Here is a 19,769-nt window from a genome sequence, read left to right on the forward strand (position 1 = left end):
TAACTTCTGTCTCGCTAGCTTGCCCTGCGCTCAGTGAATCTGCGTTCGACTACTCCGCCTGGGGTGCACTGTCGAGCGCAGATCCACCGAGCGCTCAACACAGACAGCATCGTCAAAAGAAAAGTTGATAAAATAAATAAAAAATGTTGTATTGTTCGATACATATGCGTACCAAACCGAAAGCACTGCATCGAACGGTTCAATATCAATATGAGTATCGTTGCACCCCTATTAAATAGTTTAGTGTGTTGCTATTACTGTCTTGGAGCAAATGTAACCCACATAATTTCCTTAGGGATTAATAAGGTATTCTGATTCTGACCACCCACAAAGACATCAAACCAAGGCGAAAGCTTACATACAGCTGACAGCCAGCTTCAGCCGTACTATAATGTGGCAGATATATCGGTCCATATGAGCTTTTTTCCCCAATATGTATGCATCCACATTTATAAAGGCCAATGAATGAAGATTTAAAAAGTAAAGCGGAGACAGGAGAATTTCTTCAACCATGTTATTATTTTGATATGATGTTTATTCACCAATCGGCATAGCAAGTGTTTTTGCCACTAACCCAGAGACTCATGCAGTAATCGACTATTTGTTGCGACAATAAAACAATCATCAGCTGGGCTCTAAACTATATCTAAATCTATCTGAGGTGACCAGAGAGTGACCTTTAAAGTTTTTGTTGGTATGAAGAGCCAACATCACACAGCCTCTTTGATATGAAAATGCTTTGGCTAACTCAAGTGTGACAAAGCAAAGAGCAACACTTCAGGCAAAATGTGCTTTCAGCCTGTGTTTATCAGCTGTCACAGGATGGTGTTTACTGTAAACTGCTTTCGTGTTGTGCCCTCTCACTGAAGAAAGCACTATTTCACCACACACAGAAACAGAAACCACGTGATCATCTCCTTGAAAGTCGGTTATATTTTTGTATGATATTGCAAATATACACTATTGCTGAAACGGCTCACCTAAACAGACTGATTTCAATCAACTTTTTAATTGTGCTGGACAATCCTTGACCATGTCTTATTATTATTTAAAAGTATGAGCCCACAAACACATAGTCAGTAAATATATGAAACATGTGATCCCTGGGTCACTTGTGTTTAGCCTCAGCTCAGCCATAAGTCATAGTTAAACACGGGAACTTTGCACCGACACAAGTGTTAAACCTGTGCTGTGCTGCGACTCTGAGGAGGGTGGGCATATGGTGCCAGGTATAGTGCAAACCACCTACTGTAATGTTGATTGATCATTATATGGCGAAACAGGCCAAACAGTTGGGGCACATAACTTTTACACATCTCCACAGTGAGAGACACGGGGCTTATTTTCCACTTAAATGCATTTATGTAGCAGTTTTATCCAAAACAATGTGAGTGAAAGTGCTAAATGCAACTTGCGCCCACTCACACACACACTGATGACAGTAAGCTACCATTCAAGGTGCTGATTTAACCACTGGGACTGATTAAGGTTTCAGTGTCATACCCAAGGTCACTTTGAAATGTGCGGCAGAATCACCTGCCCTGTGAACGAGCACAGTCCACGCACCTTCCTTACCTAACAGCCTGTGAACCCAGTGAAACGGCGCTAAAGTGAAATCCAAACAGCACACAGCTAATTTAGAGTTAGAACAACATCTATTTTTAAAAAAGCGTGTACGACGTTTCATCAGGGGGAAGCTCCATGAATTAACTAAACAAACCATCTTCACAGGAACAGAGCCCACCAGGCATCTTAGAAATTGCACCTGCATGTGAACAAATCCTTTACAATGCCACTTAATGGGTTTTCCAAGTAGTAGCAGTAAAAGCACCAGTTTGTTTGGAGTCTGTTTTTAATTATTCAGACAGACCCATTATCCTACAGCTTTACAGGAGACCCAACAGCAGCGGCACAGTCCAAAGACAAGGCAGAAACCACAATGAGAGCCAACTCCACTGAGTCTGGGGCTTCATATTTATTTTATTTTTTATTTTATTTTTCATGGATTCTGCAGTGAATCTGTTTAATGGCCTGCTTTGGAGTAATTCTGCAGCAGCGAGAAGTCTTTTAGGCGTGTCGCCACCGTCGCGTAGACAGGAGAGGAGAAGGATGTGGCAGGATGGCATCCCGGCCCAAACACGACATGCTGAGTCATGGTGACAAACACTAATAAGCGATTTATCAGGAAACCTAGGACATAAATCTCCCGGAAAGCTAAGCTGAAAATACTGCCGAAACTAATCCCCCGTCCAAGCCGAGCATCTCTCCTGTCAATTATTTCTGACAGAATTCACAGCAACAGAATAGCATGCTAGCCATGGCTCACTGACCAGATGCATGCCTGCATGTCTCGTCTTCATTACCATCTCTCCCGCACTGATTAATGAGGCCAGGACAGCTCAACTCCATTACGAAAAATATACACAAGAGCTCAATCAATCAACAGCAGACAGCGATCTATGGCTTGAGGCAAGAATAAAGCAAGACTTTTTGTAGAGAAATTAACCAAATAAAATCAAAGAGAGATTCTTTCCAGAGCTGGACGGTCATATAACCTCACAACACAAGTTGCACAGTCCCCACAAATTACACAAAAACCTCCTGTTTACAAAACTAAACCTTCCCAACAGTTTGGACAAGGCAGGCGCTGTCTTTTCTGCAACAGTACAGGACTGGATTCTGTAGAAAATATCCTCCCCAAAGGGGAAGATGTGATAGAACTAAGGACCAAGCGAGCAAGGTGTGACTGATTTTAAAAGGTCAACTATGAGGAGCGTGTTAGATGGTGAAATAAATTTGGACTGTGTTGCTAACTTTGACAAACGAGCTAAGGCTAATGGTGAGAAACAATGTGAAATAAAATAAAACATCTTCACACCATCCCCTCTGTAATATCAAGTCTGTATGATGTCTGTGTAATGTCCAGTTTGACCAATTTACATCAAAGTGAGAACAGTGCAGCCAATAATCCAGAAAATTCAGAGCAAGCGAGTGAATGACTTCAGACAGTATTTCAACCAAATAATGAATAGCCAACAAAAGCACCCGAACAACAATATATACATTTATGTGCATCCTAAGAAACTGTGTGAGATCTACAGGCTTTCCAAATCAAAGTTTTTAAATCCACAAAGAACTTTAAGCAGACATTTGTGGACTGAGACCCACGTTTGGCTTGCAGATGAATGTGGTAATGTAAACAAATACACAGAATACAAGTTCAGAATATAAAATTAGGCAAATGCTGGTTTCTACCCAGCTAGCATGACAGTGCTCATATGTGCACTCAGTGCTCTCCATTGTCCAGCTATCAAGTAAACCATCATCAATATTTCACACAGTGTGACCTGCACAAAAAAAAAAAAATCATGAATTTATTTTTCATGAAGAGAAACAAAGTAGGCTAAATAATTTAAAGCTTTGAAATAATTGCCAGAAAATTCAATTGTAAAAAACAAACAAAACTGGAGTGAACTAGAGTAAAAAAGGAAATACTTTAAAAGATGCACACGTCTGCATGGGGATATTTGGACTGAAAAGGTTGCTGTTAGATTTGTATTGTTGATTGTCATTTATGCTTAGAAATATTTAACCATATATGCTTAGAGGTGTATAATCATTTGTAGATAGAAAGGATGTCTCATCCTATTAACTCTGTGTAGAGGGGGGTGCATACATTCCTCTACTCAGAGTGTCCTGGCATGGATCACACTCCCTAAGCATATATGGTTAAATATTTCTAAGCATAAATGACAATCAACAATACAAATCTAACAGTTGCCCTCTTATCTGCCAGGTCAGAGAGGTCATCCTTCTCTGAGGTCTGAACTCTGGTTGGTGGTTGGTGCTGCTTTCACTTGCACAGCTGTTTAGTAAAGCCTCGTCTCCGGTGAAAATGACAACCTTTCTGTTTACTGAAAGCCATCTTGTGCTCCATCTTAGTCTGTGACGCTAGCGCGTAGAGGCTTTTCTTTGTTTGTTTCTGTACCGCACCTGTTTAATCATTCGTCTCCTTTGAAACAAGTTCTCCACAACAGCTTTGGACAGTTTCCATTCATCGCTGGTTTTGCCGATTGTGTGGGGCAGATGCACGACGCTGAAAACTTAGGTGTTGGGGCTCTTTAGAAGGATAGTGTACCCATAATTTAGACATGAACGTTTTTTTTGAGACTGAACAGAAAAGATTGTTTTTATTGTTTATCTGCCAGTTTGAAACAGATGTTTTTAGCCAGCCAGTCATTTAAAAACAAAGCAGATTTTTGTTTTTATTGTTTATCGAGCACGAACAGGTTTATCAAAAAATGACTTAGAGACACTGAGTAATCTGCTCTTTACATTGACTTATTCTGTAATTGTAAGCTAACAATTAACAAGAGAAAACAACTGTCACTCACAAGAGCCGCCTACTTAATTATGCAACACTTTGAGAGGAATTCTCAATTCTCTGCAGTTTTTCCCCCTAATGGACTCCGTGAGCTGCAGGGTTACTCTGACTCAGAACCTCCAGCCAGTGGAGAGCTGGTTGATGCAGCACTCCAAAGATAAAGTGCTGTTTTACCATTTTAAGATTCTGTTATAAACTAAAACGTGAAACAGGTCTAATTGCATTCAACCATAGCAGGTTTCTGATGGTGTCCTTCAAAAGGCCACACTAAGACTCTAAAACTCCTAATAATAAATGTTCTGAAGTCGTTTTCCCCAGTACAATTACAACATTAAGGCACATATCTCTATAATCGTATCTGAAACATGTCCTGTTGAAGGACACGCTCTATTTATCAAAGTGCTGCTGAATGTGACCACCTACAGTTCAGACCTATGAAAATGAAAAAAGTCTCTTCATAAAGATATACAGTTCTTCTTTGAGAAATTAGTATGAAAAGCCACTGATCAAAACAGTGTTTCCCCTACAGACACACAAAATGCCAGCACACTAAAGCATGAAGCTGCAGGAGTTGTGACTTTCCATTCAAGAGGAGCAGCAATTTCAAATTAGAGCGCACTGTGAAACAGGCAAAACAAACAGGCCATCACATTAGGCTAAACAATTCAAGGAACGGTGAAATTTACCGTTCTTATGGAAACAACACGTAGGAGCTTCGGGATGTTGCAATGGAAACAAGCGTGCAGTTTCATTTGTTTAAGAGATTTGATTTTTGGGGCACTGAAACTGCTGAAACCGGCTGCCTGTTACTTTTGAAAACGAGGCTCATGAAAGGATTGAGGATGGACTTGAACTTGCTGTGAGATGCAAAATCAAAACAAACTGGAAGACGCTAAAACGCAGCACATCGCTCTGTGCATTCATCTGATTTTTACACATAAATGTGGATCTTAATCAAGATTGCAACTCTTATTACTGGATGCTTTAACTTGTGTAATGTAGAAAATGAATGAAGGTTTACTGAACTTAAAGTAAGATGGTAAATATCTCAAGAGAATATAAGCTTCATGCCTAAAATGGAGAGAAACCCTGCAGCGCGGTTCATTTCCTGCTGCTATTTTGCACATTTCAGTATGACATTGACCTTCAGTAGTGCATATTCATGAGGTTATTTGAAGCTTTGCAGGAATTAGGGCATGACAAGGCAGGTTTGCTCAACATCCTTGCAAGACATCACTCTCGGAAAAGGTGCAGAATTTAAAAGACAAAGGTAACGTCACTGTTCACTATTAGAGGATTTCTCTGTCAACTCCTCTGCCAAAGTTGTAAAAATGGGACTTCAAATGTGGTCTTTACAATTCAGTCTCACAATGATGCCCGTATGCCCGCTAGCCGACAGTTTGCCATTCCAGAATAAACTCCAGATGAAATCTGATGTGTGATGCAACTATGTGTTTTTATCTGCCCTCTTATGCTTGATATTTGATGCCTTGTTTAAAGTCTACTGTCTTCAGCCTCTGGAGACTGGATGTCAAGAGAATGACCTTGTTAATTCAATTCACCTTTAGACGATGAATACAAAGTCTGTCTGCCAAGGGACGGTGTTAAATATCACAAGCAGGCACTTTACAGAGGGCGCTTCTGCTCTACACATCTTTGATGGAGTGTGAAACATGAGCAGGTTTTTCCCCCCCACTGCAACTTATTCAGTCATTAAAGCTCCTCAAAACATTTTTTTTTTTTTTTGTTATTCTCTTTTTATTAAACAACCTATATAAACACAAATAATCCAAAATAAACATATAATCAAGAACAGACGTAAATAATAAATAAAAATAAATAAATAAAAATAAGAAAAACAGACGGGTGTACCCTCTAGTGTGTATGTACTCGCACACACATATTCACTCACACACCCATATTCTTAAGCATACATACACATACCTACTTACATATGTGTTCACTTGTAGTCTCATACATACTAACATATACATATAAACACATAACGATTCAGAAATGTGGCATATATAGTTACAGAGATTCAAACAAGATCGGGTCTCCTTAACCGGATGTAGTGTTTCCATTTACCCCAAATTTCACTAAATATATCAAACTGGAGTCTTTTAATGAAGGTAATTCTTTCCATTTTAAACATCCCATGTACAGTCTCATGCCAATCACCCAGTGATGGAATTTTCACACTAAGCCATTTCTTGGTAATAATTTTACGGGCAGCCAAACTCAGGATACCATACAACTGCTTAGACATTTTATCTACATTTACTGAGTATAAATATCCAAACAAAAGTTCGTCCCAATTAAAGGGAAGCTGCATACCAAAAATAATCTGCAACTCAGAGTGGATCAATACCCAAAAAATGTTGATCCTTGGGCAAGACCAGAACAGATGAAAATGTTTTACTCCTTGGGCCCCACAATTTCTCCAGCAATTAGAGTGATTAAAATAATGTTTACTTTGTGCAGGGGTAATAAAAAACCTACAGATACTCTTCCAACCGTAACATCTCCATGTATTAGAACTAGAAATTCTCCACTGAAAAGCGCACTGCTCATACCAAATGTTATCTGATATTGCTATATTTGTTTCATTTTCCCATTTTTTTTTTTATGTAGGTAGTATTCCACTTCTTAACCTCTTGTATACCCTTGTACAATCTTGAAATCACCTTAAGGCCTGTGTCAGCCTGATAAGCCTTGACAAATATACTCAGAACAGGTAAAGAAAAAAGATCTGTTCTCTTAGGTATAAAATTATATAGATGATGCCTAATTTGTAAGAACCTAAAAAAGTCCGTTTTACTTAACTGGTATTGATCTTTTATTGATTGGAAGTCCCTAAGAATTCCCTTATCGTAAAACATACAATATGCCGTTAAACCTTGTCCAGACCATTTTTTATATCTTACGTCTAATTCATTAGGTAAAAAAATCACTGTCAAAAGCGCACCATCTTAAAATCCTAACCTCTTCAATCCAATCATTCTTATTAAGAAATTGTAACCAGAGTTTTAAAGGTAGGTTAATCCATTGGTTTCCTTGATGAATTTGTTTTTTAATAAGTGTCACATCCCCTAGAATTGCCTGAATTGGAGAATCTTTTAAGGTCACTGTTTCTAGTTCTTTCCATCTCGCTTGATAATCTACATTACACCAACACACTAATGTCCTCAATTGAGCAGAAATATAATAGTCTTTCAAACATGGGAACCCCAACCCTCCTTTGTCTTTAGCCAACTGAATAGTTTGGTACTTAATCCGTGGTTTTTTCCCCTGCCATATAAACCTAGAGATTATTTTGTCCCATTCCCGAAATTGTTTGTCAGTTATTTCTACAGGGAGTGTTTGGAATAGGTAGAGCATCCTGGGCAAGATATTCATTTTAACTGTATCTATACGTGATTCAAAATTTAAAAATGGTAATAAATTCCATCTTTTAATATCCTCATTTATTTTATAACTTAAAGGATTAAAGTTTGCATTGTATATCTTAGACAGATCTTTAGTAATATTTACTCCAAGATACTTCATCTGCTCCGTTTCCCATTTCAAATTGGCTTTAGCCTTAATTTCATAATTGGGCTCATAGTTAAAAGTTAATATCTGAGTCTTCGATATATTTAGTTTATAACCTGATATTGAACTAAAGATCTCCAGAAGTGACAATAGCTTGGGGAAAGTAGTGTTTGGATTTGTCAAATAAATCAAAATATCGTCAGCAAACAAGGAAATCTTATGCTCTCGACCCCTAATCTTGACTCCAGTAATAGTATTGCTTTGTATTACACTTTGACTCAGGGCCTCTATGAAGAGAGCAAAGAGTGAGGGGCTTAGAGGACAACCCTGACGTGTCCCTCTCTGTAGGTTAAAAACATTTGAAAGCGCCCCGTTAACTTTGATTCTTGCCTTTGGTGATTTATATAATGCTTGTATAATCCTGATAAACGATTGATGAAATCCGAATTTATCCATGACTTTGTATAAAAATTCCCAATTAACCCGATCGAAGGCCTTTTCTGCATCTAAGCTCATAAGGACCATCTGAATTTTATTTTTCCTAACATAATCAATAACGTGTAGTGTTCGGCGAACATTATCTTGCGTTTGTCTCTGCTTAATAAAACCAGTCTGATCCAAACTAATTATCTGAACAAGAATATTTTCAATTCTTTTGGCAAGAATGTATGTAAATATCTTAAAGTCCTGGTTAAGAACACTAATGGGGCGGTAATTTCCACAGTCAAGCCTGTCCTTTCCTTCTTTAGCTATTATAGAGATAGAAGCCTCATTCCAAGATGGGGGAATTACTCGCGTCTTTAAAATATAGTTGAATGATGTTCTCATCAAAGGAATCAGTACCTCTTTCATTTCTTTATACCAGTCTGATGGGAATCCATCTGGGCCTGGGCATTTATTCGGTTTCAATTTTGTAATAGCTTTTTTAATTTCAAATTCAGATATGTCCTTGATTAGGGTTATATTCTGTTTTTCATTCAACTTTGGTAAGTCGAATGAATCTAAAAAAGATATCATACCTTTAATATCCACTCTAGGTTGTGTATATAGTTCTTTGTAGAATTTTAGGAAGGCTGACTGTATATCTTCAAGTTTATACACAATGTTATTTGTTTGAGGGTCCTTTATTTTATATATTGTATTTTCTAATTGTTGTTTTTTTAATTTATAAGCCAGTAATTTAGCAGATTTGCCTCCTACCTCATAGTATCTTTGTTTTAAAAAAACCATATTTTTTTGTATTTCACTTGAAAAAATTTCATCGATTTCGTTTTTCTTCTTTTGTATTTCTAATTGTAAGTTTGTAACTGCGCTTATTTTATGGGCATCTTCAAGATATTGTAGTTGTGTCTGGAGTTTTCTTAAATGCTCATTTCTCTTCTTTTTTAAATTAGCGCTGTAACCTATGAGTTTTCCTCTTATCACTGCTTTTAGGGCGTCCCATAGAATACTTGGGGAAACTTCTTCATTATTATTTTCCGCTATATAATCTATTATATCTTGACTAATTTGTTCTTTCATCGTGCTTAGAATACTTGTATTTAATCTCCAGGATGTAACTCTTCTTTCGTATCCAAGCACTACTTCCAGGTACAATGGGGCATGGTCTGATAAATCCATCACTCCTATCCTGCAATTGATCACCCTGCTAAAATCTTTTTGGTACATAAAAAAATAATCCAATCTAGAATAAAATGAATGAGGGTGAGACAAAAAGGTATAATCCTTCTTGTTGGGGTTTAGTTCTCTCCATACATCTATGAGCCCTACGTCCTTTAAGATTAATTTGATGTTTTTGGTTGTTTTATTCAATCCCGGAGCGTGTGGGTTTGATGAGTCCAAGGACGGGTTGAGGCGAACATTCCAATCTCCTCCCAAAATCAGAGTACCTTGTGCCTCTCCAACAATCAATTCAAAAACCTTTTTGAAAAATTTTATCTCTGATCCTGGGGGAGCATATACATTTATAAGAGTAATCAGTATACCCTCCAGGTACCCTTTGACTAACACAAACCTCCCCTCCTTATCACTGATTTCTTGGATGCATTCAAAATTTAACCTACTAGAGATTAGAATTACCACACCCCTTTTAGGACTCTGAGGGCAGGAAGAGGAATACTGATTAAATTTCCATTTCTTTAATTTATCATGTTCGAGCTTCAATAAGTGAGATTCCTGTATAAAGGCAACTTCTATTTGTTCTCTTTTTATTTTTGACATAATTTTACTTCTTTTAATATGGCTCCCCAGACCATTTACATTAAATGACACTATTTTAGTTACCTTACAGGGCATTGATGTACGACCTTATATAATTCCAATCTCTGTACATAGCAGGTCCGTGTACTTTTCGGTATTTGAAGTTTTGTTTCAGAAACCAAAACGAAAAAACGATATTTAAAAGAATTTTCATTTTTTAAATTTTTGATAAAGAATAAAATGGGCGAAAATAACTTGTTTTTTCATTCGGTGGTAACAAATAGCCGTCATACACTTAAAATTAGACGTGCTTTTTTGGATTTCTTCGTGATTCAAATAATGAAAGTATACTAGCGCAAAAACAAAAAAATAGACGCATTTTCAATGTCTGAAACGGGAAGTACTTCTTCTGCGCGTTTTTTTATGGCGCGCGCACACCGTCCCCCACACAAGAGATCGACGGCCTTAAAGTTACACTGGAATAAACAGAGGATGGACCATTACGTTGTTTTTAGGAAAACTAAGAGAGTGACACTCCGGGACGAAGACATGACTGCAGAAAAACTGGGTCGCATCTTTCAGGTAGATATGTAAACTTCGCAAACTTTGCTTTCAGCAGTTTTTTTATGAACGTTATTGTTCTTCCTTACTGCGGAACGGCTAACGTTAACATTTGGTGATTTCATGTAGGCCTACTTTTACTAATACTATGTCTAGCCGTCTTCATTGTGCTAATATGTGAATTGTGCACATGTGCTAATGTGTAAATAGTTATTCATTGACTTTTACCGGCTACTAGCTAATAAGTAAGCCTTTAGAGCCTATTAACCGTGTGCACAGGAGTAACACGTTAGCAGAGCAACGTGATTTACGGAAACTTTTCTTAAACAGGTATCCGCGCATACTCTGTACATCACGGATGATTCAAACGTGGCTATGTTCCCCGGTGCGGTCTCTGGTGTTTTCAGCGCATTAGACCTTACACCCAGAGGTCACTATGAAGTCCACGGAGAAGACATGGAGTCAATTCCAACAGCAGGTTCCAGCGGGCAGCGTTTTGCATTTATGCGAGCACCAGCTGTGGCAGCATCTGCACCTTCACGTTCACAGCAGGCTACTTCAAGTTCCCCTATGTCCTCCAAAACATTTCAGAGGTAGGATGAGTCTGTGTTCTTGAATATTAAATTACAGAACAGGCAAAATAAAAAGAAACATAAGGTGCATGGATAGTTGAATTGTTAAGAATAGCAAAGCTGTTTTAGTACAATTTGCCTATAGCAATCACTGAATGGATTTGTGGCCTGCTGTCTTTTACAAGATATGTAAAATTATTATGTTTTGTTTTACAGATCAGTGTACTTTGCAGATGTAGTTGGTGGGAGGTTGATTCCCAATAGAATGGTGGTTGTACGATTCCTGGAGTCTGAGGCTACGCTTCAAGGGATAGTAGGAAAAGTGCAAGATGCCATTGGTAATTACAACCCAATAATTTTGACAGATGCACAGGGCAATGCAATTCTGGAGTCGGAGGGCACAACAGGTGAGCCATAATATTACAGCTAAAGCCCATATCTTATGGAGAGACATGTCTTACCAGACTCTTTGTAATATTTATTGGGTAATATGGTATTGGCTTCTAAACAGGTTTCTTTGGTTTTGTTTTTCATCTGTAGGGTCACAGTACTGGAGACAAAATGCACGAAAAATTCTTGCTGTGCCTGAACAAGACTTTAATTGCCTCCAGGGAACAAAGAGGAAGAAACTGAGGTATGTGAATAAATATGTATATACTATAGGATGAACATCAATATAGAAGAATTAATTTGATTTAAATCCTATAATAGCAGTAAGACATCACTACATAAATCATCATCTATCAGTAAGTGATGTGATGTTTCTTTAAGCCAGTAAGTAGCTTTGACATCTGATTATCCATTTTTATTTGTAGCAGCCGTAAAGATGATGACAGTGCCAGTTTGGGAGAAGTGAGTGACAAAATAGAAGAGTTGGTGTTGGCATCTCAAAGTCTGCCAGCTGTCACAGCAGCAATCAAAGAGCTCACTGATCTTGCAGTTGCCCAGAAAGTCACAACCCCCAAGCTGCAGACACTCAAGGAGGGATTTAGCTGCGTGGTTTGTATGAGTATGTTCAAATGTTGCTTAGTAAATACATTACATCTACACTAACATTTTAATTACAATTAAAACAATGTCAAACCACATTCAATCATTACTTTGGACAAACATTTTTTTACCAAACATAGGCTCTTTATTCAGCAGTGTCCATTTAAATACTTAGGCACAGACAATCAAGATGCAGGTCTACTGTAACATAACATTCAAAAGTTTACATGCACATTTAATTTGGGTTCTCCTTGCAATCTTGACTATGAAAGTATAGCTTTTCAAATTGATTACAATGTCAGTATGGGTGACGGTACACTGTTCACAGTAATGTAAAACTAAAAAGTTCACATTTAAAATGGGACTGTAGTTGCATATATTGAATCAAGTACCTGTAACTTTTTCATTTTTCTTCCTTGCTAATTGAGAAAATGTACTGATTTTGCCCCTCATCAATTATAGACAAAAATATAGACAGGGACTTTCTCAGAACAGCGTGAACAAGAGGAATTACAGAATAACCAAAAATATTCTGCATGCTGTCTGTAAATTTATGTCAAGACTGACTTTGAACCTATAGTTTGAACTAAATTCAACATAAATGGATAACAGTCTCACTTATCTGATTTACTTTTGCAGACATCATTGAGGATCCAGTGTTCTCACTGTGCTGCAGAAGCATTATTGGCTGCAAGACATGTGTGGAACAGTGGCAAGAGACATCACAGCACTGTGCAAAATGCAGGGAGAGTAACAACGGAGTTCTACAAATTACTGGTTTAACAGCTGCATTTTCTGTATTGAAATCTTTTTTTGCAGAGGAGTAATGTAGTGTGTACACACAAATGTTTACAGTCAGTTGATTTTTTTTTTTGTCTGTTCTGTACAGTTTACAGATGCAGTGGTTCATACATTTCTCTGAGTTATGTTTATGAGACAGAGCAGAGCTTCTTTGTATGGCATAAAGTCACCATTTACGGTTCTAAAAAACAAATGTGAAATATCAGGATATTTTTCTGCAAAATGACTCTCTGTTCTAAGTTTGTCCTGTTCGGTTGTGAAGGGATCAACTCCAAAAGTCGAATATTCTTTGAGTGCAGATCCCAAGTGCTGCCTGTAAAGGTCTGCAAGGTTATCCTCCATATCCATCTCCTCCTGGTCCATCAGCTGGAGTAGGGCAGTTTTTAGTGGGTAGTTGACACGGTTGTTGATTTCAGGCCAAATCCTTTCAACTGTGTGGTTCTAAAAGAGTTAAAAGAAACATGTCTTAAATGTACGTAGTAGTACACGTAATAGTATAAGAATTTCAGCTGATGTTAATGGTACTTAAATCTTACTCTTGTGGATGAGGTCTGTAAATAAGGCAGTCTCTCCTGATTGAAGCGATGATGTGACAGCATCTCTTGCATGAACAGTGTTAAATAAAATTCCTTTCCATGGTCTACTCGCACCTGGTCCCACATACCATAGGTGATCACTGCAGGTCTGGTACAGGAAAAATAAAGAACATTTATTAACTATTTGGCTTTAAGACCAGCAAAGGTGTTATTATTTTGAATGTATTCATTCATGGTTTTTTTGGGTAATATTTTAGTTGTAGTAGGACAACATATATTTCTTAAGTTTCTTTGCAATGTCACTGTCATGCTCAGACTTTAGATGTATGTCAGAACAATTGAAAGATATGTGGAAATCCAAGAACCTTGTTCCATTCATAAATGAACACTGATTAATTGCAATAAAGTAGTTAAATGATTCATGTGCAATTCCATTTTATTTATTTTTACATTAATAGAAAATGTTGATCAAAATGTTTGGTAAGTTCTTAATATATTATATTCAGGAACATAACCAGACCCATCTGTTGCATGTCTAATTTAAATTCAAATATTGTAAATTTGGGTGCAGCTCATGTCCAATATGACTAACATGTCCATCAAAACACTTAAGATGAAATAAATGGTTTGAGAGGTTGTATTACCTGAAAACATATTCATAGATGCTCAAGTTGTTTTTGATTGGCATTGTGGAATGACTCACAATCTTTTTACTGAATCCATCTACAGCTAAAACATGGGTGACTCCAAACATTACAAGTTTCTCGTTTTGGTCCAGGTGAACCTTGTGCCCCATGCATTCAGCATGGTACGGTGTGGGATTAAGATTCCGAGCTCCCTTACAAAAAAATCACAAAAATAAATGACAGCTGACTGGATAAAGGCAGATTTGATCATACGTTTGAGGAAGAGTCAAGTAACTGTTAAAGCAGGGCGTACATCTGTTAAACAGAATTAGGCCCTACCATTACATGATGTATATCACAAATATGACAAAGAACATTGGAATACAGTTCTAGTGGAAGATTAAATAACATAGGCTACCTGGCGTCTTGCTTCATGATAAGGTTGATGCACCTCTCTTAAAATTGACCCAATTCGTCCCTCTGCAGCATGTACCCCTTTTGTGGACAGATAGCCCTTCATCATTTTGCGGCCATATGTTGGGCCCACCTGTTTAAAATAAAAGATCATGCTACTACTAGAACAACAAATGTAAAGTAGCTTATTCTGAAAGCAAATGTGTAAAGCTAAAGTATTGTGCTAATTAACTGTACAAATACCAGTGAGAGACATCTTTAAAATAACTAACGTTACCCACCACCCGCAAGACGCTAAAACGCGCGGGCGCGCGCACACAGTCTAGACTAACCCCCTTACAACCCAGTTAAGACAACCATACACAGTCATAAGGTGAAGGAAGAAAGTACCTTACCTCATTTATAGCTTGTGTCACCTCAAGCTCCAACCGTGTGTCCGAGAGTCGACAGCTAGTGATTTGCTCAGCACAAAACTTTCTAACATTTCTCGCAGAAAATCCTCTCACTTCCCCGTGTTCATATGACAGACGCTCTGATATAATTTCCGATGACAGGCCTTGTTTTGCCATCTCCATGATCACGTCTGAGTATTTTTCCAACGTCATGATGTCCACACTACAGTGTTTGCCATAAGTTTGCGCATCACTTGTACAGGTTGTTGACCTACTAAAACTTCCGGTTCAGACAAAATAAATAAAGGGCCCTTTCTCGTTCTTTTTTCTTGGGTTTTTCGTTTCTGATGTGCGAAAGGACAAAATGAAAAAAACAATTGTTTTACGTTTTTCATTTTAGCTTTTTAAGTTGAGAATTAAATAAGTGTCTCATTTTCTTTTTTAAATTATACTTTCTGAAACGAAACTTCAAATACCGAAAAGTACACGGACCATAGCCAAAGATCGAAAGGTACTCCCCCAAAACAGAAAAAAAAAGAGAAAAAAGAAAAGAAGAAAAAAAAAAAAAAAAAAAAACCAAAAAAAAAAAAACATTATACAACGAAAACATATAATCATGTTGACTTCCAAAAACATAATCGCTATATTAGCTATATTTGGTGAGGGAAAAACTCTTCTGTCCACTTGTGGAAGAGTGCCCTCTCCGGCACACAGGCCGAAAGCCCAGTGGTCTGTAGGGTCCAACTTATTGTGCAAATAAATGACCCGACTTTAATGTAATTTTATATGCCCTCTTTATAAGATTAACTAATTATATAACAAAACAAGTAAATCGAAATAAAATTCATATTCTCAGTTCATCTTAGGTCTCAATATTCTTGAGTTTACCTCTAGTATAGTGCTCCGTCACACACTTGCTGTTTATCCACTGTCATCTTGGTGCCTAAATATCTGAAGGCGTTCCTTGAAACCCAGCTTTGGAGTCGAGTTTCCACCTTTCTTCTTCGTACTTGTTTGCCAAGTGTGCTGTTTTATTTGATCCAAGAATGAGTCTCTGTCTTTCACAACTTCTACCGATAATCCCCTCTTCACCATATCGGTAGTCGCTCCGTGCGCCGTGTTGTATGTCACAATTCCCTCTCTGTAGAACACCCTTAGCTTGGCCGGGAAAGGCGTCTGGAAGCGAATATTGTTCTCTTTAAGCACCTTCTTCGCTGTCGCATATTCCTTTCTTCTTCTTTGTATCTCCGGGGCATAGTCATTGTCCACATATATCCTAGAATCCATAAAGTTGAAGCCCTTAGCCTGCCAGGCCTTCTTAATAATGTCTTCTTTGTTACGATAACGTGCGAGTTTAACTACAATTGAGCATGGAGGGGCTCCTTCCGGGGTTTTTTTGCCACCGGCTCGATGTGCTCTTTCAATTCCCAACACCGTGGGGCGGGAGAGACTCATTGTCTTTTCAAATAGAACCTCTACAAAATTGACAACGGATGGAAATTTGTCCTCTTCCCCTTCCCTCACGCCATATATTCTAAGATTCTTGCGACGTGACCGTCCCTCTAATTCCAGTAGCTTAGATTCGCATCGCAACTGAAAATTTGACATTTCAATTAGCAGCTCCTCCGAGGCCTGGATTCGAGTCTCCATTACGTCTATGCGTCCCTCTGCTTCGTCGAGTCTTATACCAATGCCGACGACCTTCTCCCTTATAGCATTAAACTGATCATTTGTGTCTTTTCTAAAAGCACGTAATTCTTTTAATATCATGTCCATCGTAGCTGGGTGGTCCTTCGCTGTGGCGTTAGCATCGGGTTGCTGGTCTTCTTCCATATTGCTGCTAGCTTGCGACGAAGCATCTTCTTCCGCTTCAGTACGTTCTCCTACATCCTTTTTCTTGGATTTTCTGGGCATTTCTATTCCTTGGTATAGTACCCCACAAAGATAAATCCAAACTTTTTATGTTTCGAGTTAGGTAAATTGGGGTAGAAAAAATGTCGGGAGCAACTATCCTACACAGCCATCACACGACCCGCCAAACCGGAAGTCCTCCTCAAAACATTTTAAATTAAACTTGAATCACTGATTTCACCAAGAAAATGTTAGAGCTTATAATATAACTGATCTCTAACTCTTTGCAGCACCCAACCAGTTTCAGCCACTCTGGGTCATTAGCTCACACTGGATACACAGAAATGTTGTGTCTACTATATTGCGCAAAAACACCATGACTGTCGAAATGAGCCCATATATTTTCCCGAGCCATTGCAATCACCTGATATTTTAACAGAATTGCCACATCATTTCAGCTGATTCATTCAACCTGACACTGTTACCTTGGCCAATGAGCAGACAGCACAGAGAGCATGTTCAGTCCACCCTGTAGTTGCTAGGAGCAGTTAACTTTTTCCAACACAATGTGCTGATATCCAAGCTGGCAACTTGTACAGCTATTCATCACATCCATACTGAAAGCCACCCCTAATCGAATGTCAAACACACAAGGATGTAACTGTTAGCTAAATGATTATCAACAGATTCACCTGAAGGAGTGAGAATGAAGGATGTAACTGGAAACCTAGAGATCTAGAGGAAATACACACATTAGACTGATTAAGTGCTAAAATTATATTTAAATATCCATTTACACACGTTCACTCAGTATTTAATACTGCACTTGTAGTTGCACTAAACTGTACAGTGAATCTCAAAAACAAAATGTTAGGATGGTTGCTAAATAGCCTGCTAACTTTACTGTGAGGTATAACGTTAGTAACATTAGGTAAGCATTCGTCCAACATTAGCCATTACAAACATTTTGGACCATAACAGACTCTACAACCACAATGCAGCTGACTGAAACAAAATGGTAACGTGCATTTCAGGATAACATGAGAATAAAACTTTGGATGTTGTTAGCATTAACTCTTTGAACAGATCTCAATAATAGTTTTGTAAATGCTGCACTTAATTTAAATAGTTTGCTCTTTTGGTCTGAAAAGCATTATGGTATTGTTATTACAAACACAAAATAACACAACATGTTATGCAGCTATGTGTAGTTTTTAAATGTTCCACATTTAGTTTTAAATGTGCAATTCCTGTGTCCACAGGGGTACTGTGGGGTTTCCTCCCACAGTCTAAGAACATCTATATCTGGTATACTGGTGATTCCAGATTGTCCACCTCACATCCATGGCTAAAGAGCATAGAATAAAGTGTTGTATGAATGTGTGGAGACATTTATCTTGTAGCTGAAGTTTCTTTGACTGATTTGTAAACTAGCAAATTGCCAAATGCTACTCTGGGCATGATGTAGGCAAATGTATTTAATGATTCCCTGGAGTTATACCATGAATCAACTTTATTTAAAGTAAAGCTACTGCTCTTTGTCCAGTCATCTACACAGAGGCTTCTGTGCAAGTCTGTGTGTATCTGAGAGCAAGAGACTATGCTTGGGCTTTTTGGCGTATGTCGTTTTCCATAAAGCATTTTGAGCTGCCAAGTGGTACAAAAAGTCGTATATACATAAAGAACAGAACGGTTAAAATGCAAAAATCACACGAACAAGTTTTCTGTGAGGTGACGTTGTTTTTTGGTGCTGTGTGCTTTCCCCACTGACATCAAACATGATTAAAGAGTCACCAAGTCTTTCAAGGTGTGTTTGGCAGCTTAGAATATAACAGCATCAAGTCCAACCAAACCTGTAACCAAACCTCGTTTTACAGAAAACAACAAGAAAGCATTTAGTTATGAAGAGACACATAAAATAAAAATATCAAATGGATTTAAAAGACAACAACAGAACAGCTTACAATTTAAACATGTTTGTTACCTATTCCAAGTCATTCAACCATAATATAACAATGATTTGACTTTTTTAAGAAAACATCCTGACTGTGTGATAGCGCGTAAAACCTTACGCATTATGAAAGAAAATATAGGGACTGTGATATTCAAAAGGAAACGTACACAGATGCAAAACTAGGGGTCACTAATCTGCACACTGAGAAATGAACTCAATCTATTTATTGCACATCATCTTGAATGAGCTTAAAATAAAAAGTTCAGGGCCTGTAACACAACAGATAACAGGCGTCTCATTCAATAGGATAACTGGGTGCAAAAAAACAAGGGGATGGAAACAATGTGCTTCACTCACCAGACATTAAATGTCGTCTGCCTCATGATAAGCAAGTAAATAGCTCTGACTTCTACCAGATACTGCTGTCACAAAGAAAATAAGTGCTTTCAGTCCCAGCTGCACAATCTCTGAACATTACACACATACAATTTAGGATGGAGATTCTACAATAGGAACAATGTGCCACTACCTTGTCACATTACTGCTATAGCAGCAGCGGGTGTTTGCGTTCCTTACTGTGCACAACAATTAGATAAGCCTGGGCATCTCTGAGAGGAAGAGAGGTGTCTGCCTGCGATGACGATTCAGTAACTAAAAACTAACAATCTTCAACGAAGCACGGTACTTCACCCCAAACACAGCAGAGTACAGCAAGGCTACGAAGGAGCAGATACTAGCAGTTGGTGACGAGCAACCCAAAGTAAACCTACGACTTCACCGAGTGCCCCTAAAGCACGCACTACATGTACTTCATACGAAAGGGGGAAAAAACGATGGATGGAAATTACTCATGTGTTCACATGATGGAAAAGCAGGGCCGTAAGACACTGGTTAAAATCCTCAATCCAAGGCACAAAATCCCAGCTATATATATTTTTCAATTTTATCAGGTGGC

At 38.1% G+C, this 19,769-nt stretch overlaps 3 protein-coding genes across 4 annotated transcripts in view; 1 reads left to right on the top strand and 2 right to left on the bottom strand.

Moving 5' to 3' along the window:
• Positions 1 to 19,769, bottom strand: part of arhgap32b (Rho GTPase activating protein 32b) — a 132,306-nt gene that overhangs the window by 98,525 nt on the left and 14,012 nt on the right. The window lies entirely within an intron of this gene.
• On the top strand, positions 10,266 to 13,067 carry LOC146699706 (uncharacterized). Its single transcript, XM_085469542.1, has 6 exons — positions 10,266 to 10,699; positions 11,009 to 11,271; positions 11,467 to 11,657; positions 11,791 to 11,884; positions 12,066 to 12,259; positions 12,880 to 13,067. Exons 1-6 carry the CDS (start codon positions 10,502 to 10,504, stop codon positions 13,065 to 13,067), a joined length of 1,128 nt encoding a protein of 375 aa, XP_085325668.1. The 5' UTR covers positions 10,266 to 10,501.
• LOC146699707 (uncharacterized) lies at positions 13,147 to 15,482 on the bottom strand. Its single transcript, XM_085469543.1, has 5 exons — positions 15,013 to 15,482; positions 14,622 to 14,750; positions 14,222 to 14,415; positions 13,578 to 13,725; positions 13,147 to 13,482 (listed from the first exon to the last, which is right to left on the bottom strand). The coding sequence occupies exons 1-5, from the start codon at positions 15,220 to 15,222 to the stop codon at positions 13,147 to 13,149; spliced, it is 1,017 nt and encodes a 338-aa protein (XP_085325669.1). The 5' UTR covers positions 15,223 to 15,482.

The sequence above is a fragment of the Copadichromis virginalis genome, linkage group LG10 (assembly GCF_057382275.1).
Source record: "Copadichromis virginalis isolate Kocher_CV1m ecotype Utaka linkage group LG10, C_Virginalis_male_GT1.1, whole genome shotgun sequence".
Classification (NCBI taxonomy): Eukaryota; Metazoa; Chordata; class Actinopteri; order Cichliformes; family Cichlidae; genus Copadichromis; species Copadichromis virginalis.